The 22,724-nt window shown below is 52.3% G+C and overlaps 3 protein-coding genes and 1 non-coding gene across 15 annotated transcripts in view; 2 read left to right on the plus strand and 2 right to left on the minus strand.

Moving 5' to 3' along the window:
• Window positions 1-267: 267 nt before the first annotated feature.
• EEF2KMT (eukaryotic elongation factor 2 lysine methyltransferase) lies at window positions 268-5,738 on the minus strand. Of its 2 annotated transcripts, none has more exons than XM_056338781.1 (8): window positions 5,508-5,738; window positions 5,369-5,431; window positions 4,648-4,728; window positions 4,349-4,450; window positions 4,029-4,162; window positions 2,888-3,195; window positions 1,482-1,631; window positions 268-645 (listed from the first exon to the last, which is right to left on the minus strand). In XM_056338781.1, the coding sequence occupies exons 1-8, from the start codon at window positions 5,583-5,585 to the stop codon at window positions 575-577; spliced, it is 987 nt and encodes a 328-aa protein (XP_056194756.1). In that variant the 5' UTR covers window positions 5,586-5,738; the 3' UTR covers window positions 268-574. The 2 variants fall into 2 exon arrangements, with proteins under 2 accessions (XP_056194756.1, XP_056194755.1); XM_056338780.1 differs by having other exon boundaries at window positions 268-778; window positions 5,508-5,737.
• TRNAK-UUU (transfer RNA lysine (anticodon UUU)) lies at window positions 5,666-5,738 on the minus strand. The gene has a single exon. It is a non-coding gene; the product is annotated as a tRNA-Lys (tRNA).
• Window positions 5,739-5,806: 68 nt separating this feature from the next.
• NDUFB6 (NADH:ubiquinone oxidoreductase subunit B6) lies at window positions 5,807-7,803 on the plus strand. The gene is made up of 4 exons (XM_056338782.1): window positions 5,807-6,070; window positions 6,150-6,242; window positions 6,815-6,859; window positions 7,649-7,803. The coding sequence occupies exons 1-4, from the start codon at window positions 5,891-5,893 to the stop codon at window positions 7,715-7,717; spliced, it is 387 nt and encodes a 128-aa protein (XP_056194757.1). The 5' UTR covers window positions 5,807-5,890; the 3' UTR covers window positions 7,718-7,803.
• Window positions 7,804-13,552: 5,749 nt separating this feature from the next.
• The window catches only part of CAPN15 (calpain 15), a 60,797-nt gene continuing 51,625 nt past the window's right edge, over window positions 13,553-22,724 (plus strand). For 7 of the 11 annotated variants that reach the window (XM_056338760.1, XM_056338765.1, XM_056338762.1 and 4 more), the window contains exons 1-3: window positions 13,555-13,733; window positions 19,473-19,873; window positions 19,965-20,148. The gene's annotated coding sequence lies outside the window, so the exon portion shown is untranslated. Of the gene's footprint in view, window positions 13,734-13,793; window positions 13,914-19,152; window positions 19,231-19,472; window positions 19,874-19,964; window positions 20,149-22,724 lie in introns of those variants that run through there. The other 4 variants (XM_056338773.1, XM_056338768.1, XM_056338764.1 and 1 more) reach the window with 4 other exon arrangements.

Raw genomic sequence — 22,724 nt, forward strand, 5'->3', positions numbered from 1 at the left:
TTTTCTGGCTGTTCTGAGGATGGCTTCCCAATAGCTAGTTGTGAAAGTGACAGTCCTTCTGTGAGAGAAATGTAAATCAAGCTCTGATTTTTGTCATCACTGCAGAGTAAAGATGCACCTGATTTACAGTAGTCTTACTATCTGTCTCCTCTTACAGCATCATGTAAGCTTGGGGCAGCACCTTACTACATTCACTGTAGGTATTACTTATTTTTAAGATGACCCATACTGTGAGTAGATAAATATAAAAAAGTAGACAATTAAAGCTGGTTTTAATATTAAAAAATATTTATTACTATGAAACATTGTTTTCCTCCCTTGTTGGTGTAAGATATACATCCTGTGGTCCTGCAGATGTGCCTCTGTTATTTACAAATCAAACCATTTTAAAAAAATAGTTCAATTCTGTTGTCTTCTACAGAATCAAAGTGCAGTATGATTAGGGTTGGGTTTTTTTCTCTTGTGTTAAGGTTCACAGATACTTTTCAGCGGTGGCAGCTTGCTTGCACACATGCTGACAATTACAGGAAGAAACATAACTCACTTTGACAACAGTCTGTTCATAGTTACATCCTCAGTGCCTCTCACGTACGTTTCCAGACTTCAAGATAATCTTGTTACAAGGATGGGATGGCTCCTGTTGGTCTGAAAATTTAGTTATGTCGTATTTTCCAAGTCTATATAAATAGCTGTAGAATAGTTACGTTTGGCTGCACATCACAGAGAAAAATACTGTTGCTGTGGGCTGGAATAATCTGCCATCCAATGCCAACTTTAGCTGTAAAGAGAAACACTGGGAATCATATTTCTGTTTAATAAAACGAAGAGCAAAAGTTGCATGTCAAGTCATGTAAGAAAAGCTCTTCAGTGTGCTGTTAAAGCAAGCTACAGGCAAATGCTTATGAGTATGTATTTTAAAAAATTCACAGTAATGCTTCTGCCATGCACAGCATAATTTTGTGAATTAACAGATTGCTGTAGACCAGCTGTACAGCTAGTAGACTGCAAAAGACAGGGTTTTGAAGAGTATATGAATGAAAAATCCCAAATCTCTCCCTATTTGATTTAATCTCTAGTTGTTTTTTTAACCCTTAAAGAACAAGTTGAGATGCAGCCTAAAACCTTTATCTTATCTGTTATCAGTGTGACAGTGCAGCACAGATGGCTTTCCTCCTCTAAGCTTAACCCTTTTTTAGTTTCCTGTTGCCACCATGCTTGCAATTAATCTCAAGTTGTCACTAACAGATGTGAGCTGTGACAGACAGGATACAGCAAAAAGCTAAGCTCCAATCTCCTGATCAAATCCATCTGGAGAAGTTACTGCTCGTAGGCAGACTGCTCTTAATTCGAGCTCTAAGATAAGAATCTCACTATCAGACAATACCCCTCACCTAAAAACGCTCCTGTTTGTCTCTGCTACAGGGTAAATAACGGGGAAAGAAGCCAAAATTATCGATACACTTCATGAAAAAGGCACCTACCAAGTTCAGCCTGGAACAGGTGATACGTGTCTGGATTACGAATTGTGAAAGCAACGTAGACCTCGGGAGGTTTTCTATCTGCTCTCAAAGTGGAGAGTTTTTGTAGCATACCAATAAGGGCTAAAATTATCTCTGGATCATATACCACATCTGCACAAGAAGGAAAACATTCAGTATTTATTAAGACTTGAGGAAAAAGCAGAATGAAAGCTACAAAACAAAAATATAAAATACTCGCCTTGCAGAACAGGATTTTTGTATTCAGGGGTTAAAAATCCCCAAGAGATCTTAGAAAATGCCTCTGTATTACATGCTATGTCAAGCTGCCCTCATCTCTAAATCACTAAAAATCGGTGCTCCCTTTTGTGAACGGATTGTCAGATACTGCATTTCAGCCCATCTTAAGGGAGACAGCAAAAACATGTGAGTGTTGGTGTTCTGTTGCGACTGTCTGTAGCAGAACAAAACTGCATTGTTAAAAATTGGTATTTTAGAGGCTGATTGCAAAGGACTCTGAGCTGCAGCAGTTTTAATCTTGAATAACTTCCTTGAGAGCAGAAAGAGTGATGAAAGGTAAGACTGATCGCTAAGGGGTACAAAATGTCAGCCATACCAGTTAGCACTGTGGCTCTGAAATGTGTCAGTGTTATGTGCAAGACTGATGTTCAAGAGGTGGTTGTTGACTACACAGAAATGTTGAGGCACGTGACTGTGTAACAGCAAGTAGTAGATACATATAAATCACCTTCAGTTCTGTGTTGCCTTCATGAGCCCAGCCTGGGCTGGTTTGTACATTCTCTGAACACTATAGTTGCCATTAGGTAACGTATGTAAAGTCACTTCCTTTTATAGAATTCACATGTTCAATGCACCATGTGATACCTTGGATGACGAAGGCACTATATTCTGTCATTTTTTCACCTGAATTCTTAGGTAGTTTTTGCTTTGCAGGGAGTAAAATCCTGTAGCTACAGCTAGGAAATTTCACTACTGCTAGATTTTCTGTTATTAGATTATTTTTTTTATAAACTCCCTCCAGATTTATACATAGCAGAGTTAAAAAAAGGGTTTTTTTCTTTTTTTTAACATGTTATCCCTCAAGAGAATGTCAAGATTGCCTGTTGTTATTATTGATGAGGCTCTTAAGAGTGACAGATTTATCATCTGTTTCTAGTTTAAAAAAAAAAATACAGAAGGGAAAAATAATTTGCTTTTTGGCATTAAGTATGCAACTGCTGAATATCTGAAGAAGAAAAAATGGTGAAAGGAGCTGGGAACAGATCTGTCACACACTTCCAGAAAGGGCTAAGTCAGTCCTGGACACAAATATCTTTGTGTTTCTCTCTCTAACCTGCTTGTTCCCGCACGATAGCACGCAGCAAGGCACAGCCAGAAGCGTGAAGTACCTGCTGCAATGATGACGTCGGGTTGAAGGTCCAACAGCTGCTTTTCTGTAACTGAGCCCCAGTCAAGTTCTGCAACAATTAATTTGGGTTTTTGGGAATTTGTTGCTTCTGCCTCCTGGCCTCGGGTCTGTGTTTGGACGTGCTGGGTAGTTTCAGGCTCCAAGACAAAGCCATTCAAAAGGATATTTTCTGTCAGCTGTTTGAGAACACAGTGGTGGTAGTCACTAAATATGTATGTCTTGGGATTGCAGGTTTTACAGATGGCAATTCCAGTGAAGCCAATCCCACTTCCTAATTCCAAGACTGTCCTGAAAGGTAATGGAGCAAAATTACTTATTAGGACTCCAAATTTTAGGACATCAAAATATTCTAAGTACCTCTAAAGGTAAAATCAGTTCCAGATTTTTTTCACTAATTTTTAAGTAAATCACCTGCAATCCAGTCTGTGTCTCAGATAACTGGGGGAATTGGTAAACGCTGAAGATGCAGTCGTAAGCATAGAAATTAGTTACTTGAAATACCGCTTCTGTGTATGCTACAAAACATTTCCACCGTGTGGATGAGATCCAGTCCCACCTGTTTTTAGACTTCTGCAGCATGGTCATCTCATATGAATGGGTTGTCCAGTTCTTTTCATAGTCAGTCGAGAGAAAGAGATGCTTTAGTAGCACTGTTCCTTTCCTTGTGAGGTCAATACTTTATATTAACTTATCTGACTCTTTCCTCAGAAGTGCTTGTTCCTCTCAACTGCTTATAAACAAAGTCAAGACGATGCGATCAGACGCGCACGCCTGCACATCGACCATCTGAAGTTAGATGAGATGAATCCCATCACGGAGTGAAGTGCCCTAGTTAAAGTTCCTGGCTAGGCAGTGCGGTAGCTGCAGTTTAACAGCCTGCTTTACAGAGCTGGCCAGACTGCATGGTGTGATGGTTTTGCTTTTAAAACCTGTCTGAAAAGAACTACTCTCCTGGATTAAAGTTTGACTGTTGCAGAACAGATGAGAGCAGCAGTTACCCAGTAGCCAAAGGGTGTAGTCATTTCTGTTATTTTGGGGGTAAATACTGTATATTATTGAATTACAGCTGTATAGCTCACAATGCGAGTATCTTTCCCCATCTTTCAGTCTGCTGTTGTTACCTGTTACTAAAAACTGCAGAGTTCTCTATTGCCCATTCAGCAAGATAAAGAGCGGCATCCCACGTGACGAGCCCTGTGGTCCCTCCAGAGATAATTGCCACACTCTCAGAAAGGGTAACGCAATCTCCTGTGGGCTGGAGGACACACAAGAAGGCAAAGGTGGATCAGCAGATAACAGGTTTTACAGTTTACAATCAGTATTAGTGCCTGGAAAAAGGTAGGAAGCACTATGGATTTCTTGGGGGGTTCTTTTTAAAGCCAATTACTGTTCAGTTCAGGTGATTAAAAGTGATCGATAACAATGCAGCATTAGTTCTTACCAGTAAGTAGTTTTTGTAACAGTGAGTAGATTCTTCCTCATTTAAAACATCTGCTAGTGTATCGTATAATTCATCCAGGGGCTCAGCTGCCGTGGATTCGTGCTGCACGGAAGAGAACAGGGTGGTTTTGGGTGTCAAGTTGTCATGGATCAGAAAACGTCCACAGGTTCAGTCCCATTTTAATATACCATTGGCCAAAATACTTTACACAGAGTGCTATGTTTTGTTATTACATAGTGTAAAACTGGGGGGGGGGAAAAAAAAAAAAAGTTACAAGCAGCATGAAAAGTAAGCCCTACCTTTTTGATGAGTTCAGTTAGGAAGCATCTTCTGTACTTAGCTGAAGGAGGATATTTCACACACAAAGGGTGGAGAACGGTCTAAAACGAGAACAGCCATTGAAACCGGGTACCAGGTGAAGATTTTATGAGCGGTGGCAGGGGCCGGGGAGCTCTCAATCGGTGCTGTGTGTCACAAAGTGAGCTGCGGTTTGGGGTGTAGCTGGAAGAAGCAATGCTGAGGCAGAAAGCGAGATTTGATGATCTCTGATGGGTGTGTTAGCGTGGCAGCAAATGTGTTTGCCAAAAAATAAATAGCAAAACTGAGTGCAAAGAAAGTCCTGCGTGCTCTCCTCCATCTTTCGCTTTCCTCTTCTCTCTCCTGTTTTGGTTTGCTGCCTCGTTTGTGATTGCCCACCCGGGCGCCATGGCCGAGTGGTGTGAGGCTGGTGCCGGGGGGATGGGGGCCCCGCGGGCTGGGGGAACGGAGATCGCTGGGGCTGGGGCTGGCGCCGGGGGGGAACGGGACGGGACGGGACCCCCGCGGGCTGGGTCGGCGCCGGGTGGTGCCGGTGCCCGGGCACACGGGCGGCAGCGGCGGTGCCGAGCGCAGGTCGCTGGCCGGAGTAGGAGCCCGCGCCTCTGCCGGGCCCAGGGCGCTTATTTCTGTGATTACGGGCAAAAACCAGCGCAGCGTCCGCGATCGCTTTGGGGGCGGGGCCGCCCAGCTCCCGCACCTTACCGCGTGCAGGATGTCCCGGAGCAGGGAGGAATCCGCCGAGGTCCGTAGGTTCTGCTCAAGTTCCTAGAACAGGATAAAAAAATAAAGCCGAGGCCTGGGACCGCCCGCGCCCGGGGCCGGCCGCCCGCGCCCGCCGTACCGGCCAGGGGAAGGTGCAGAGCTGCCGGGCCGCCAGGAAAGGCCGCTGGAAGCGGGGGCCCAGACGCGGCCCAGCCATGGCCTGCGGGCCCTGGGACCCCAGGCTCGCCCGAGCGCCTCCCCGGCAGAGGCGGCGCTAAGAAAGGGAGTGGGGCCTCCCGCCTGAACAGGGGCTCGAACCCTAGACCCTCAGATTAAAAGTCTGATGCTCTCCCGGCTGAGCTATCCAGGCCCGCGCCAGCTCGCCTCCAGCCGCCCCGCCCCACCCCCGCGCACCCTGATGACGTCTTGCACTGCGGCCGGAGGGCGTCATCGCCGCGCGTCGTGGGGAAGGACACGGTGCCCGCCTGCCGCACCGGGGCCGAGACCGGGGCCGACGGCGCCATGAGCGGCTACACCGAGGACGAGAAGCTGCGGTTGCAGCAGCTGCGCGCCCTGCGGCGCCGCTGGCTGCGGGACCAGGAGCTGAGCGAGCGGGAGCCCGTCCTGCCGCGGCGGCAGCTGGGGCCGGTGGCCGCCTTCTGGGAGCGGTTCCTGCAGCCCGGCGGGTTCTGGCGGCACCAGGTGAGCGCGGCGGGGGAGCGGGGCCCACCCGGCCGGGCCCCACCGGACCGGGCCTGACGCGCCTCCCGCTGCCCCGCAGGTGTTCAAGGCCTTCGAGAGCGGCACCTTCGTCCTGACGCGGGTCCTCGTCCCCGCCTGGATCATCCTCTACTGCTTGAAGTACCACGTCATGGTGCGTCCCTGCCCGAGGGGAGCGGGGCGGGGGGGGCCGGGGCCAGGCTCTGGGAGGAGGCCCCTCACGGCGGGGCAGAAGCAGAAGTGGCCGCGGGGGGCGCTGCGGGACGGCCGGGCAGAGTGCCTGCTGCAGCTCACGGCAGCCCCGCCGGCTCTTCGCCGCTTGCCTTTCGGCGCTGGGTGGTACGAATGCAGGTTTGTGGCCTGCTGCGGCCCTGGGCAGCAGTGGTCGCGCTGCCCCCCGCGAGCCAGGGAGCTGTGCCTTAGTCGTGGCTTTCCTGGAGGATCTGCGAGCCTGGGGATAGCTGGCGCTGCTGTGGTGAGGGGGGTGGCCGACACTGACCATGGGACAGACCTTCCACTAATGCCATCTCGTCTTGCTTGGGAGGTGTAACTTTATTAGCCTCGGGTGTTTCTCTGACTAGCGGAAAGAACCTGGCTTGATGAGCCTTGTACTCAGTAAAGCCTGTGTTTAAGAAGCGTTGTTTTCCCTAGTTTGGAAATCCTGTGTACTCTCTCTGGGTAACGCTCCTTTTTTCTTTACTCCTTCCCTCTCCCTCCTGCTTTCAGAAAGTGCCGCATGGTGTTGTTGTGTCAAATCCACGGATATTCCCAGTAAGTCTGTTAATACTTCTTTAACTTTCCGAGCAGGAAGGGGGTGACTTGGGGACAAGTGCAGGTTTGTGCAGGGAGAATTTCTAGAGGGATGTGCTTGATGCTGTGGGCAGGCTGCACAGGAGCAGCACAGTTACTGTATTTTTGAAAAGTTTTCATCTTGTCCTCAGAGCAGACAGTCCATGTTTCTTAACAGTTGCATTTTTTTTGCATAACAGCCTCCTAATTGTGCTTTATCTAAAATAAAATTATAAAAAGTTCCATCCCTAACAACGACATAGCAACATACTGAAGGTCAAGCTGTGGGCCTCTGACTTCAGCCTGATTACCCACTCGAGTTAGGTCAGCTCAGTCAGCCAAGATAGCACCTGGAGCTGTAACAAACAGCAGTTGGGCACCAGATTGATTTTTGAGGGATTACGTAGCTCTTCGTGGGCTACAGGCCTTGGGCTTGGAGACTGAACCTTTAAAGCTGTGCTGTGTTGAAGGCGGTTATGCAGTGCTGTAAGTCCAATACTCATTTTTAAAACAAGGTAATCTCAAAATGTTTTGGCTGCTGTTCTGTAGCTGAAAAGAAGGGGTGAAGTACAGATTTCATATCGTTTGGCTACGGTGATATTTCAGCATCCTGGGAAATGTTGAGTGAATGAGAGTGTTCTGAGTAAGCTGCGGTAAGATTTTTTTTGTCTGGAAGTGGGGATGACTGTAGCTTAATTGAAAGGCTGCACTGTGTGAAGGGAGAGACTGGGTGCAGGAGGAAATGCTCACTGTGCTCTCTCACTCCATTAGGGGGACAGAATTTTAGAGACGGGAGAAATTATTCCACCCCTGAAAGAAGAACCCAGTGAGCACCACTGATGGCAAAAAGCTGATTTCCTCCTTCAGTGAACAACATGAGAACTGCAACTGCATTATCTCTTCTATAAAAGAGTCTTTATTCTGCATTGCCTCAGTTTTTCTGTCATTTACTTTCTCCCTAGTCCACATTATTCCAGGTGCTACTCATACGGCAGTTTCTTTTGCCTTCAGTGAGTTTTATTGTTAAGCCCTGGTGATCTCTGCCCCCCACCTTCCTCCACTTTTTATGTCACCTGACAAGATCTGGCAGCAGGGGGATGTGGGCCTAACAGTAACAGGAGGGATGCTGTAGGTCCCAGGGAAATGTGGAGTAGTCTGGTGAAGGGAAGTGTGTTATGGTGAGCTCCTGCGCACGCGCGCACACACAGCAGCCATCCACTTCCAGTCTTGCCAGCCCATTTCTACCAACCTGTTCTGACAGAGACTTCCAGTGAAAATTAAGCTTCCACCTGTCACCCGCTTCTCTGCCAAGAGGGGACAGCAGAAGTGGCACTGCTGCCAAAAATTCTTTACCCTTTAGCACTTCCTTCTCTGTCTTCAGCCCTTCCTGAGTTGGAGTCTCCCTGCCCATGTTGGCCCCACTTACGGGGCACTTTGTACTGGGTAGCACCAACTTCATGATGTGCAGGGAGTTGATGATCCTTATGGATCCCTTCCAACTCTGTGGTTCTAAGTCCTTTGGGGATAGAAATGGTTAAACCAGCAATCCAAAGGGTAACTGAGGTAGTAAGGGGAGGGGCTGGGACAGAAGCCTGTGACCTGTATTGCCAGTCTTTGTGAGGTCAGAGTGACAGGCAGGAGCCCCCTGCTGTGCCAGGGGTGGGGGAAGCCAGACCCCTCAGACCCCTCCTAACCATCGCACCAACAGGGACATGGCCAGCGCAGGGCTGAAAACTCTCCTGCAGTCAAAGGAGATCAGAGAGGCCATGCATTCCACATCAGGCATCTATGCTCAGCCTGCAGCCCCCAGGCCCCTGCTGGGCCTGGGTGTCCCCCAGGCCCTCACAAAGCCCACAGCGGTCTCTTTCCTCCGGTAAAAGGCAGCTCAGGGTGGGACAGCAAGTAGGGAATCAAGTGGAGGGGCAGTCATGGGTTGTGAGAGGGCAGTAGGATCCTGCGGGTTGTCACTGGGGGGCTCTAGAGGGAGGTGCGGTGCTGGGGAAGCTCGAGGGTCCCTGGCGGAGCTGGAGAATCAGCGGGAGTTGTTGGCAGGCACTGGGGCAGGTGGAGAGTCAAGGGGGAGACTGGGGAGTTGGTGGGGGCTATTGAGGGTTATCTGGCAATAGGGGGGCACTGGGGTTAACAGAAGGGTTGTGGGGGCTGCAGGGGGGTTGGGGCCTGTGCTTCCTTCCTGTGGCCACAGAGGTTGCTGCCCTGTGGCCATGGGGGTCCCCATCACTACCTCTGCCCTCGCAGCACAGAGCCCCCCAGGAGTGCTTCTCCCCCAAACTGCTGCAGCCTGAAGCGAACCTATGCCTGCACCAACTTGGTGCTGCTCAGCCTGGCTGACCCTGATGACGCCACAGATGGGGAGGCTTCCCCTGGCCCCTGTCAACGCACGCTGTGCCCCAAGGATAACAGAGCCCACTGTCCCACTGGTGAGTAACCGCTGCAGGTGCCCCACCTCCCTGGGGTCCCCTGACACCCCCACCTCACTAATGAGAGCCTGGTTGGGATGCCTCACATCTCCAAGGTGCCCCTGCACGCTTCTGCAATGCTTGTGAGGAACTGGGGACTGTGATGTCTCCTGAGGACACACCACACCCACGGGGATGCCCAATTTCCCCAGGGCTCCCACATTCCCTTGAGGAAGCCCCGATGCCTCTTCTTCTCTAGTGAGAAAGGACTGCAGGGAATTCATAGTACTCCAGAGTCCCGTGGACATCCCCACAGCTCTAGAGCCTTGCCCTGTGCCACAAGTCCCTGGGATGTGGGGCCCAGGTGGCTGTTCTAGGCCACAGACTCAGTCCCAGGTCTCAGAGGCTGGTGTGGGTCAGCTTACAGAGCCCCAATGTGGGGTCCTGGGATCATCTGGGCACTTCAGAACAGACAACCCTCCCCGAGTAGAGGGAATGAATACCTTTTTCTCAAACAGGGAGGGGTTTGAGTGTCACAACCCCACTGAAAAAGACAATACAGGGCATGGAACACATCCTGGCGCAGTTATGGCAGAAGCATTCATCACCACCGCCTCATCTGTCCACTGAAGAACACAGCACGTGGCACTTGGCAGGCAGGAGGGCTACCCACCCGCTGTAAGGCACCGTACTGCCAACAGCATGTTGGACCCGTGCCTTTCAACAAATACAGTGTGGCTCTTCCCCTGGGGACTCTGGGCCTCAGCAATACCTCTCACGTTCTTTGAGTCTTATTTCCTCCTTGCGCTACACGTGGGTGATGTGTTATCTCGACAAATCAAAACTCTTCTGGGTTTGTACAATATTGTTCCCTTAAATGTCCTGCTCTTACACGCATGCATACACCATACACACGTGGACAAGCAGGAGTACCATCTACAAAACTTTCTTTTGTGATCCCTACTAGGTAAAAAAATCTCACTCTGATCAGTGACAGATACACATACATAATAAATATATATATTTAGTCAACAGTTACAGTTCTTTGCACCTGTCCTGTTGCAAAAAGCCTTCTGTTACAACAACTCAAGGACATGCAGAGGAAGACTTCCTCTCCAAGAGGTGATGGACCACATGCTCTGAGCATGACCTTCCATCCAGCCCTTCAGAGAGCCATCAGGACCTCCTTGTTCCTTAGGCTGTAAATGAGAGGGTTGAGGGCAGGTACCAGAAAAGAGCTCCTGGACAGTCCCGAGCTAGGGTAGACTGGAGGCAGAGAGGAGGCAAGGATGGAGGGAAGCGCTCAGTGAAAGCTTGGTGTCTTGGGAAACAAGGACTGGAAGATCCTTGTGTGGCTGAACACATTAGCTCTCCCTCTTACCTTATGCACCTCAAATAGGAGCTGCTGGTTCCAGCACTGGCTGCAGGAACTTGGCCAGGAAGCCTCCCTGTGCAGCCTCTGCTCCTTGCCAACCCCGAGCATGCCATCCTTCGTGCCTGCCTAGCTGGGTCTGCTCTGGGTTAGCTCCCGATTTCTCACACCCCCTAGAGCACCCCATTATGCGCTAGCTCACGGGCAGCACCAGGCAAACTCATCTACTGGAGGAGGCACCGAGGATACGGAGCCATCTCATCAGAACCTGCGTCTGCACTGACAAATGGTGGAATCCATGAGGATTTGTACAGCATTTGCTTGTTGGATCTCTACTGTGGAAGTCTGTGGGGCTGGACAGGCTGCAGCCTGGGGCGCTGGGAGTGCTGGCTGGTGCTTTTGCAGAGATGCTTTCTGTCAGCATTGCAAAGTCGTGGTGGCTGGGGAAGAGCCTTTGCAACTGGAGGAAAGCAAGTTTGGCACCGTTGTCAAAAAAGGCTCGGGATGACCTGGGCAGCTGCAGGCCACCCAGCTTTGCTTCAGTCCCCAGGAAAAAACACTGAATGAGTCCTTTCAGAAGGCATGGCAGGTGGAGGAGAAGATGGGGAACAGTTAGCATGCAGTTACAGTGCCTGAAAAATGTGATTGCTTTCTGTGATAAGATGATGAGGTTTGATCAGGGCAGAGCAGTGGATAACATTCCCCTTGCCCACAGCAAGGCTTTCAGTGTGACCAAGGCATTCGCTTTCCTCCAGAAACGCAGTTCACCAAAATACTGATGCCTTTTCTGTGTCAGCTGATGTTTGATTCTGTTTACAATCAATGACAGAAATAGGAACTTACCTGGAATAATTGGAACCCTCTGTCTTTCTCTGTTGCTCATAGATGAAGATGTGATGGCCAGTACAATTTACATGCATTGGTTTATACATCTAAAATTAGGCGATGCAAATCCCAGTTCGTGTGACTTCCTAACAGAACATGCTGATGTTCATCCACTACCTAAAATTGCTTTGTAACTCGGCAAAGTCAGTTTTATACATTTATTCTCCAAGTACAGAGAGCCAAACAGATAATGTAATTTCAGCCAGGAACTCCCCCATCACACCAGAAGAGCTGGGTGTCAGCAGCTGTTTTTTTCGTGCTGGGTAGGTATGATGTTGAAACCCACACCGAGTATGGAGTGATTCTGCCCCTGCTTTCTTCACTCAGTACTATGCAGTTATAGTTCTCGTGTCTCAATTAATAACCATATGCATAACAAAAGTGGCTTAATTAATTGCCCACACATAAGCATGCACAGACATTTTAGGTGCTTTGAGGATTCTTCTTTGTCTCCAGCTGCTATTCTGTAAAGCTGAAGAGAGCAAGGATGAAGACATCCATCCGATAGGTCTGATGTGACAGACTTGTGTGGACATCTCAGACACCCCAGGGTACCTCATGTGGCCCCAGATGCCAATGTGCAGGCACTGAATGGCGTCCAAATGTGTCGCCATGAGCTGAGTTCTCATTAGAGTTAACACTCAGTAGTGTAGATGGTGATAGGTCTTACTTGAAATGGCCGTCATGGTGTAGCCAGCAGTTTCTTTCTAAGCCCAACTTCACCTTTTCCTCAGGTGATCCCAACAGGTTTTGCCCTACGATGGGCAGGGGAACCCCACTGGCCATTCTGGGGTGCTGACCACACAGGCCCATGCAGGGCTGTGTGCTGGGATACCTGCCCTGTGCTTTCCTTGGGCACAGGCCGGGCACCACCGTGTCCTGCCATTTCCCCAGTCTGGGAGACCTGCCTGTGGGTGACGGCAGTGGGGGCTGCACTTCCCTGGGTCCACCCTGAAGAACAAAGGCAGGGCTGCTACTGCCTCCCCTAGAAAAGATCTGGCTCCAAATAAACGCATCGATATGACTAGCAGTTACATCTTACAGAGGTGAGCAGAAGCAGAAGCTACCGACTTGGGTTTTGCTCTCTGTGTTGCCTTACAGAAGGCTGACAGGTCTCCCCGATGCGTTGCCACCGGCTCCCCTCAGCTGCCCGCACAGAACACCTCGGGTCCCCGCTGGGGAGGGTCCAACAGCCGGATGATAACGTGTCCCCTGTTGAGCAGCTGTCCTTCACTGAGCAACCATTAATCCCCCCTTCGAGTGCGGTGGCATGCACGACACTGCTTTTGCTGGAACAACGGCCCTTTATTGCACACTGTGTGTGCCAGGCCGGCTGGGCCAGTTCGCGTCTGGGACCCCCCTCCCCGTTGGCACTTGTGACTCTGAGAGGGGGCACCCCCGCACCCCGGCCTCGGCAGGTGCTCCCGCTCCTCTCCCTGCAGCGGGAGGCTCCCAGGGTCTTCTGGAGCGGGCGAGCAGGGCAGGGGGCTGGCTTGGGGTGGCCGGGCTGGGCTGGGGCTGGGCCGGGGCAACCTGGGCTGGCTTGGGGTGGCCGGGGCTGGCAGCGGGGTGTGTAGGTGTGGGGGTGGTGGCAGCCCTGGCCCCAGCTGCACCCACCTGGCCACGCATGGCCCCGGCACGGCTCCTGCGCTGCGGGGCTGAAGCAGGGCTGCACGCCGCCCGGAGGGCTGAGGCAACTCCGTGCCGCTCGCGGCTTCGCTTCATGTGCCGCCAGGTCATTAAGATCTGTAATTAGCCAGCGTTCGCCTCCCGGGCGGCTGGGCCGGCCGCGCAGCGGGAAGGCCGGGACACGCCCGGGGCCCGGCCCGCCGCCTCCTCACGCCGGGGCCCTGCCCGGGCCCGCGGGCAATGGGGGTCCCAGAGCGCCGTGCGGCCGGGGCCCGCGGGGCCACAGACCTCCCGGCCTGGGGCGGCGCTGTGCGCTGCGGCCGCAAGGCACGCTGGGAGTTGTAGTCCTGCCCCTGAAGGCCGCGCCGCGCCCGCCGCCGGCGGCCCCGAACCACCGCTCCCGGTGCGCCCCGCTCGGCCGCCGCCTTCCGCTTCCTCCGCGCCGCGCCCCCCGGGGCTTGTAGTCCCCCCGCGCGATTCACGACGGCCCCTGCGCTCTTTCCGCGCCGTAGCGCCCGGGGGCCGGGATGGGGCGCTACGCCACGGCGGCGGCGTAAGGGCGGGCTCGGGGACTCCGGGGCAGGCCGGGCCGGCGGCGGAGCGGGAGGAAGGCGCCGGCAGAGCGGCCGGGCGCCGCGGCGGGCGGGCGGGAGGGGGTGGAAGTTGCTCTGCCCGGGGGAAAGTGCGGAGCCGGGGGGGACGCGAGCAGCAGCGCGGCCGCCTCCATCCCCAGGTAAGCGGCGGCGGGAGCGCGGGGGAGGCGGGCACGGGCCGCCTGGGGCCTCCCGCCGCAGCACCGCGGGCCGCGGCTCCCGCCAGCGCCGGTGGGTCGGAGCTCTCCCGGCCGGAGCCCCCGGCTGGGCCCGGGGCCGCCCCGCACCACCTGTTGCCGGTGGGCCCGAGCCCGGCGGGCTGGGAGCCGGGCCTGGAGGCCGGGGCGGAGGGGGTCCCGCGGCTGGGGGCAACCGGGAGCCCCCCGGGGGCTGTGCGGCTCCTGAGGGGGCCTCGCCCGGGGGTTGGGGGTGGCCCGAGGGTTGCGGTTCCTCGCGTCGTACCTCAGTCCGGCTGCGCGCCCAGACGGGGTTTTGATGAACTTGAGAGTCGTGGGGAGACTGGGGGGGTGGGGGGGCTTCGTGCACCCCCGCGCTGCGCCCCCTTCCCTGCCTGCGCCGCGCCCCTGCTCCGCTGGGTGCCGGGGGGTCAGCCCGCCCGGTTCCCCTCTCGGGAGCCTCGTGTACGGCCGGTAACGGGCACGGTGCTGCTGAGCGTCGGCTGCTGGGCTGGACCACGGCGCAGCCCCCGAGATGGCCGGGGACCCCTGTCCTTCAGGTCTGCCACGCTACCCTCCAGGTTAGAAACCCGCCTGCGGGGGGCTGAGCAGGGTTTTGTGCAGAGTTCCCAAAGCATTTGTGAGTTTGGCCTTTAGAATCGGCCGGCTGGCTCTTCTGCTTGGGTCTCAAGCATCCTAAGGCTGTTCGGGCCGCGATGCCTCATTCAGACTCCTGGATTTTACTCGTGTCGGCTCAGCTGCAGTTGTAAGCACGTCAGCCTCCAGACCCTGGATGCAGAAGTCTCTTAAAACGGATGGAAAGGCTCTGTCTGCTGGCCAGCCTCTCCATTTTCTGAGCAGCTCTTCTTTCCCTTCCCTGTGCTTCTTTCTGGGTACATCCCTCCCAAGCATCGAGGAACAAATGCTTTAGAGTGGTCGCCTGGTGAACTGTTGGGAGAGATCGAAGAATGTGTACGTTGTGTTTGAAATGTCATGTTGTTTCCTCCAAGTGTTTTTTCAGATCAAAATCTCAGCTGGTGCTCAGCACTCTGTAGGCCTTCGGGCCTGGGATGCGGATGGGTGGTTTTTCATGGTCAGACAGAAGGTTATGTGAGAAGTGCTTACTGTACATGGCTTGGGGCGATCGTGCATGGACAGTGGTGCACAGCTGCGGGTCAGTTGGGAGGTAATGGAAGCCAGGAGATGCGTTTAGAGGGAGCCAAGGTGGAGACGGGCAGCGCAGATCCCAGCCGCTGGCTCACGGAAATAGGCTGCAGGTCCCGGACTGTAGCCCTTGTGATCTCAACACAGAGCTCTTGCCATACTTTGTGCATTGTCCGTAGGGACTTGACCTTCGGGGCAGTACTCTGTGTGAGGTGCCACCTTTCCTAAACTGGAGCAGACCCATAGTGGTAGAACGGCCCCATGGCAGACTGGCCTCCTGCGAGTTTGCTGGTGGCTTTTCCCTGGCCATTTCTCGAGACCCACTGCTGAACAGACTGGCTTGTGCCCGTGAGTGAACAGGGCAGGACTGAGCTCTGCCTGAGGAACGAGTTGCAGTAGCAGAACATGTGTCAGAGAGGCATGATTCAAATTACTGTGATTTTATGTATGTGGGCATATGAACTAGTTTAAAGTTGCATCAGCTTCTGTTTGTGTCCAAGGCTTTAACAGTTGAAGGCAGAAGGCAAGACCCAACATTGCTCCCTTCCCCGGGTGGAGTTGGAGGGCTGGAGAGGCCTTTGAAGGTTTGATGTGACTTGCTGTGTTTGCTAAGCCATATTGCTTTGGCAGGAAAGAAAACGGCTTCCTTGAGCCTGATGACTTGGTTGTGAGGGAACCTGAGGCATGGGTGTCTTTTGAATCAGAATAAATACTGAAAACCAAACTGAAACTGCTAAAGTTGCACATGAAAAAGGTCAAGTGTCCTGCCCAGACTTGGAGCTGTCTCATAGTAGTGGAAGGGCTGGGTGGCCCTGTGGAGGGCCCTGGATGCCCCCATGAGATGCACCGATTACCCCTGCGCTCTCAGGGGCTGCCTGCAGGGTACCTTTACCTTTCTTCTGGGCACCCTTTCTTTACCTTTTCTCTAAATACCGCTGGCTTTGCGGAGGGGAATGACCTGGGCCCTAGTGTTCCCTCAGCCAGCTGAGCATGATTGGCTTTATCTTGTGGAAAATATGCTGCTTTCATCCGTCCTGGAGGTTTTGTGGGAGCTTGCCAAGTTTGCAGTGGTTGCACGTGAGACCTAGAGAGAGACCCAGCCAGTTTCCAGGCTGGTGTGTGCGGACGTGGCTGTGCTGATCTCCGCTGGTGGGGATGTCATCTGCTCACAGGTGAGATGCAAGTAGGAGAAATGCTTTTTTCCTCCCACTTTCCCGCTTTGTCTAAAGCCAGGCTTTTTTTTTTTTTTTTTTTTTTTTTTTTTCCCCCCCTCCCTGTGTCTGGGTTTGTCCTGGCCCTTTCTGCGAGCAGAAGGGCCTAGAAAGAAACGGATCCTGTGGCATTTCCGCAAGTGAGGGTCTTTTTAAAGCCGGGGAGGCTGGAGTGAAGGGCTGTGGCTGCCTGCGGTCAGACCCAGGGGAAGGGAAAGAGGAGGCTGGTTTGGAAAACGTGTGTTGGAGCCCGGTGTCCTGTCATGATGGCTTTCTCCTAGCATGCAATGCTGGGAGGAAACCGATTTGTGGAACTTGGGGCTCTGAGAAAGGTCATATCCAGTGCAGCCTTGGGAAAGCCGCTTATGCAGGTGGGACAGGTGAGTCAGTGGCTTCCTCCTCATTTTCCATCATAATCCCACTCCTCAGAGCGAGAAGTGCTGTCTGCTGTCTCCTCACGAGCCTCCTGGACCTGCCTGCATTTGCCTCCACCTTGCTGGTTGCTGTTGGACCCTGCCTGAGTATGCAGCCCTTTCCAGGCTGCTGTCACTGAGCTGGGCAGAGAGGAGCAGGCTGCTACCAAGTTTTTGTCATGCTCTTATTGCTCTTTGGAGTGTTGATGCTTGCCTTGTATTTAGTAATGGCAGCTGAAGAAGGCAAGAGAGGCAGAAGGGCTGTTGCCTGCAGCCAAGAAACATTTAACTCATTTAACTCTTGCCTTCACAGCTCCCTTCCCTGTGCGTTGGCAGCTCTCAGGTTAGCTGATAGGAAATACCAACGATGTTCCCAAAATTTGCTCGTGTTCCATTGCTTGAAAGATGCTGAGGGGTTTTGTGTGCCATTTCCTCTTGCTCTGAAAAAATCGGCTGCTGCCTTGGTGCCTGGGCAGGAGGGAGAAGGGGGAGGCCTGGAAAGGAAATAAGATCCAAAGAAATGTGTCACCAGCAGAAAGAGCAATTGTTTTCCTGCATTTAGATTGCAGAGCGACGTCCTGTTCAAGCAGCCGATGTTTGACAGCCAAGATAATACGTTTATATTGATGTAATTAGTGGGACGTGGAGTTTGCTGAATGGCTTGGGGGCAGCATGCTTTTCAGGCTAACTCCGGCAAATAGATCAGGGAGGATTGGAAAGCTGCCGTGGGTTGCTAGAATTGGCCCTTTGGGTTTCTGGAGGTTGAGTACATAACTGCTGATATTTCCTATTGTGCTGTACCCTGCCTAGTTGAAAAGAAAATAACTTGAGGGAACACGGGGCTATTTTTGCCGGCTTGAGATGATCAAGTCTGATTTCTAAAAACTGAAGCTGAGTCTTTAGGCTTGCACATTAAAAACGGTATTGGAACCATATCTCTGTTCCCCTACAAATGCATGCCTCTGCACTTTGCCAGTGGTGTAGACTCTAATGTGTGTTCTTAAAAACCAGAAATAGCTCTTCTGTTCCTGCAATGCAGCCCCTTTTGTAGCAAGCCAGGGCGCTAACTAAATGCTCTGGGCCTGAACAGCGTCAGCATTAGAGGAGGGTGGCGATTGCACCGTGTCAGGGAGGCTAAGCTGGCGTCTCACCCCAGTCCTGGGATTAGCAGTCCTTACGGAAGCTGCAGTGTTATCAATGCACATTCACTTGAGTAAAATAGAGACTGAGACCTTACAAAAAGCTGTCACCCCCCTCCGGTGATACCACCCAGCTGCGCTTCTAACTTGGTGCTTCCTGTGGCATCAAAGTTTCCCCTCCAGCGTCTTGTTCCCAGCCCCAGCCCAGATGATTTTGCTTGACTGAGGGTATCTCTGGCAGCTTCCCAACTTGTGTTGTGTTCCTCTGGCAGCAAAAGGTCCTTCTGCTCCTGTAATAAAAAGGTTTGCAGAGAAGCTAGCTCTCAGACAGCTTGGCTAAGTAAGAAGTTAACTCCCCTGTATTTGTGCTGGTCTGTGGAAGTGGGAACATGGCGCAGGCGTCCTTGTGTGCTGGGCTGTGTCCTCCCTGCCATGGCAGCTCTGCTCTCTGGAGAGGTTGCAGCACTGGTGTGGTCAAGGTCTTGCTCTCCAGCTTGTCCGTATCTGTCACCTGCCTGCAAGACTCAGGCCAGCGGGCAGGGCTTGGGCAGTCTTTGGAATTTCAGCATAGCCAAAAGGCTTTATTTTAAGCTGCTGGGTGTTAAGCGGTTTCTCTTCCTAGCCCATGCGTATGCAAACACGTCTCCTGCAAGAAAAATGACATGGTGTCACGCAGACTGATGTAGGCATTTGTGGGGTACTCCATCCTCTGGTGTTTGTCTTGCTCGCTCTGTAGCTCTCATAAGCCTTAAGCCTTTCCAGTGAGCAGGAGCGGCTCAGCTGTCTGAGTGCCTTGGGGATGCTGTGGGCCTGGAGTTCCTTATGTAGCCAGTGACGTACAGACCCTTCTCCTAAAAGGATCAGGCTGGTCCTTTTAAACCTTAATCAGTTCCTTATTTACTTTTTAGTAATCCCTGAGTGGTGTCACTTGCCCGCTCTGTAACGTTCTCCATTTGCTGGTTTGATTCCTTTGGCAGTGCGTGTCCAGGTGTTTCACCACAGGTTGTCTTTTCCTCGCTGCCTGGAGGCCTCAGTGGTGCAGAGCACTGGAAGAGAAAAGCTCTTTGTGAATTCACGCTAATGTACCCCAGGGACATCATGCTGCACCTGACAGTGCGGCTGTGGGGAGAGTGGGCAAGGTGGTGGGGGCACAGCTGGGTCTGTTGCTCTTGTGTGCTTCTGTCGTGCCCCCGAAGAGGCTCAGTGATCACATTATTCTGGCTGAATCCTTGTTTGCTTTTTCACTCCTTCCCCAGTCTGAGAGTGTGCTGGTGAGCCAAACAGTTATGGACAAGGGTTCTTGTTGCCTCCAGCTGATAAAAGTCCATCCCAAAGGAGACAGCACTTTCACAAAGTATGAAATTCATTAAAACAGTTTGTTTCGAGAGCAGAGAATATGAAGGGGGAAAGGGAGATGTCTTGGGGGAGGGAGGTTTGCTGAGGCAGGTATTCAAACATCATGCCTTCTGGGGTGGGATGGTCACGTTTGACATAATCAGAGGAATTTGTACTTTTGAATTTTCAGTGGATGTAACTGCTAACGATGTCCTGGCCATGCAGAGTAATTAACATCTGTTTCTGTGTTTGAACATTCAGGCGGTGTGGCCCTCCAGACATCCCTGCGTTCACATCCAGACCCCTTGGGAGATCCTGCCCTGCTGCTAATTGTCAAGAGCTGTCCAGAATCCTTATTGTTAAGATCCTGCTGTGCTCCTGAGGTGTTGTGTTACCTGGTACAACAACAGCTCTCACCAGAATGCTAAGCAGCAGCCACCGTCAGGGAGAGTAAGGCCAGCAGTGGGCACAGAACTATACAGTCACCACAAAAAGTTTTGAAACCACGAGTGAAGAATCTGAGTCGACGCACAAGCAGACTAGTTCCAGTCTCCAGGCAGGACCCAGCTCCAGCCCGTCACCAGCCGAATGGTGTGGGAAGCACATAGCCTTCCAAGAGCTACAGTTTGAGTGGATGCTGACCGAGTGACCTAAAATGTGAGGTTGGTTACACGTGCTGGTGTGATGCTGATCAGCCTGGAGTCTCGGCAGCCATTTATTCTTACGTGCATGCCTTTCCTCTCTGTTCGCCAGCTTGGTGCAGCAGCTGCTCCTAGCAGGCTTGGTGAGGTACCAGCAGCTCTGTGCAGAGACCATCTAGCATGCTCCTCCAACTGGGCCGCTCAGCTGGTGCCAACAGCAGCCGTTTGATTCCAGGGACACCAGGCTGACTTCACACCAGCTGGGCATCGGACCTGCAGAGCAGAAACCGTGTTGGGTGAGAGGCTTTTCTGTTGTGCTGGGCTGGGAGGGGCTCAAGGGAAAAAGACCTTTTCTCCTCTGGTTTGTAAGCACGGTTACCCCGCTTCTTGTCTCCTGCTCCTCTCGTTCTTGTCTGTCTTCCTTGCTTTGATGCCTTCTTCGAGTGTTCCCCTCTCCTTCCTGTCTGTGCGAAGGCCAGGTGCTCTTATGGCTGGGGATACTGGCGTCCCCAGGTTTTCTCGTGGGAAAGGAGAGGCCGTAAGAGTGGAAGAGAAATTGTGGAGTCTTCTAGGACCTTGCAATCTTAAGCCATAGAAACTGCGTGACTGTCGCAGGGTGTGTTTGAGGCAGTACAAAGGCAGGGAATTAAATTAATTTAAGAAACTCTGCATTGCTTTGCCTGCAGTAAGTGCAGTGCCCTGGCAGTTCCCAGCCCAGGACTGGGACAGAGAGATGACTGTGTTGTACTTTACATGGTTGGGCTGCTTTCAGCCTGCTGGTTCAGAGCCTGCTCTGCAGACAGGACAGGGTGGTGGGAAGCCAGTCTGAGCTTGTACCTTCAGGATACACTTGCAGTGTCTGCTGCAGGAGAGCGTCCGATGGTGTTGCCTTTGCGTTCAGATGAGCCAGGCTGATGTGGCCTCATCCAGACCAAGGCTTTGGATCAATCGAATGGACACCAGTGTGCTGTGTGTTGGCCAGTCTGGTCTGCCTGGATGCTTATGGGCTAGCTGGAGTCTGCATGTGACTTTAGTGTCCGGCCTCAGCAGAAGGTCTGCAGGAATCTCCTACGGTTTGAGAAACAATGAAGTGCATGAGCACTCTGGTCTTTGAGTGGTGACTGTCACCAGGCCGGTGTTGGCCGAGATCTGTGACATGGCTAGTTCTTAACTGGAGGGGGGATGTCCTGCTCTTGGATCAGTTTTGATGCAACCTTGGAGTGTCTTGTGAATGCTACTGCAGGTGTGCAGAGCCCTCGTTCCCATTGCCTGGCCTTGCCATGCAAGGTGCTTTAGCAAGCAGAGCTTGGTGGAGGGAAGGTTGGGGGTCTGTAGCACCACATGAGACTAAGGCAGCTGGATATGTCTTGCAAGGCATTTGATAGTGACTCTTGTAACATGATCTCTTCTCCATCTGCCTGTTTGGGTTAGCATGGGTTCAAAGGCAGCCAGCTGGTCTTGGTTAAGAGGCCAGCTCCGTCACTGTGCTGGGAGGTATGCTGGATGGCCTGGTAGGGCTGGCTTTGCTGTAGCAAAGGCAGCTTCTTACTCGGAGCATCTGCATTATGTTTCAGCCCTCTCATCTGAGAGTACAGCATTTTCCTTATGTGATCATTATATTTGTTCAAATAACTGCTCTCATGGGCAAATATTGCTTAAGGCGTTGTGTAACAGAATATACATCCTACAGTTTCAGCTGTATTGGTGTAGCTGAAGAGGAGCTATTTGTGACGGAGACAGTAAGCCAGTATAGCTACTCTGGTGAGGAAAGGGGAGCAGTGTAGTGGTGTCAGGCACTGTTAACACCTGGTACAACTGAAGTGATATAGATTTATTCCAGTCATATAATTTCAGTTACAGTATCATCTCCTAACAGAAATAATGGCATGGCTATGACATTGGTGTGCAGAAAGATTTGTGTGTTTCTGAGGATGGCCCAGGACAAAGTGCAGGTGTAATCTGGAGGTGGAGAGGGGTAAGCAGTAATGTGATGCTTCTCCATTAGGTTATCACACTGAGCTGTGTCAGAAGAGGAGCTATTTTCTTGCTCTCTCTGGGTTTCACTCTCGCTGTCCCACCTCCCCTGTGCTCTCCTGGTTCCCTGTACTCACAGGGAAGGCGGCAGCCTCTTGTGCAGTTCTTGTGCAGTGATTTTTATCCCCTGGTTGTTTGTGATGGAAATACCAAATGCCACTGTTGTCTGTCAGGCTTATCCTACCTCTGTGTTTGCCTGAGGCGCAGCCAGAGATGTGGTGGTTTAAATCTAGGCCAGCTGGTTGAAAACTGGGACGTGGTGCTTGATTAAAGCCAGGAAAGGCCAAATTACATAAAAATGGCAGAATGAGACACTCAGGTACCGCTGCCCTTGAGTGAAGAGCCTGGGCGGCTCCAGACAGTGCAGTGCAGTGAAGACTGGGAGCTGTCTGTAGCAAGGGATGCAGCTGGATGTGGACTGGACAAATTACATATTTGCTGTCTGTCTAATCTGTGTTAGAATTAAAACTGTGGATGGAGTGTCTGGGGACAGTGTGCTCAGGGGACATCTCCTCTACCTCCTGTCTCTGGGACTGTGCTTTCCAAGTCCCTGCCCTGGGTTTTCACTGGCTGTGAGACTCCACTTCTTGTGCAACTCTCTTCCCCTCCCTTCTGCAGTGGCCAGCTCTTCACCTGCTTATCTGTCAGCTTAGCATGATCTGAAGATACAATCCCTGATGTCCTTTTGAGTGTGACCTCATGTTTGTCCTGTGGCTGGGCACCTATGGCCATCTATGGATTCAGCTTGCTGAGTGACTGGGAGGAACTTCATGGGTCGTAGACTCCAGTTCCATACTGGTGAAGACAGTCATCTTGTACAGGTTATGAACTTGTCCAG

Source organism: Falco biarmicus, chromosome 4 (assembly GCF_023638135.1).
Source record: "Falco biarmicus isolate bFalBia1 chromosome 4, bFalBia1.pri, whole genome shotgun sequence".
In the NCBI taxonomy this organism is placed as follows: domain Eukaryota; kingdom Metazoa; phylum Chordata; class Aves; order Falconiformes; family Falconidae; genus Falco; species Falco biarmicus.

Coding starts and splice junctions, on each gene's coding strand:
- EEF2KMT (XM_056338780.1), bottom strand. CDS start 5,585: ATGGCTGGGCCGCGTCTGGGCCCCCGCTTCCAGCGGCCTTTCCTGGCG. Junction 4,729..5,368: donor TCCGGGACATCCTGCACGCG/GTAAGGTGCGGG, acceptor TTCTCGTTTTAG/ACCGTTCTCCACCCTTTGTG. Junction 4,451..4,647: donor TAACTGAACTCATCAAAAAG/GTAGGGCTTACT, acceptor TCTTCCGTGCAG/CACGAATCCACGGCAGCTGA.
- NDUFB6 (XM_056338782.1), top strand. CDS start 5,891: ATGAGCGGCTACACCGAGGACGAGAAGCTGCGGTTGCAGCAGCTGCGC. Junction 6,071..6,149: donor GCGGGTTCTGGCGGCACCAG/GTGAGCGCGGCG, acceptor GCTGCCCCGCAG/GTGTTCAAGGCCTTCGAGAG. Junction 6,860..7,648: donor CAAATCCACGGATATTCCCA/GTAAGTCTGTTA, acceptor TCACTCCATTAG/GGGGACAGAATTTTAGAGAC.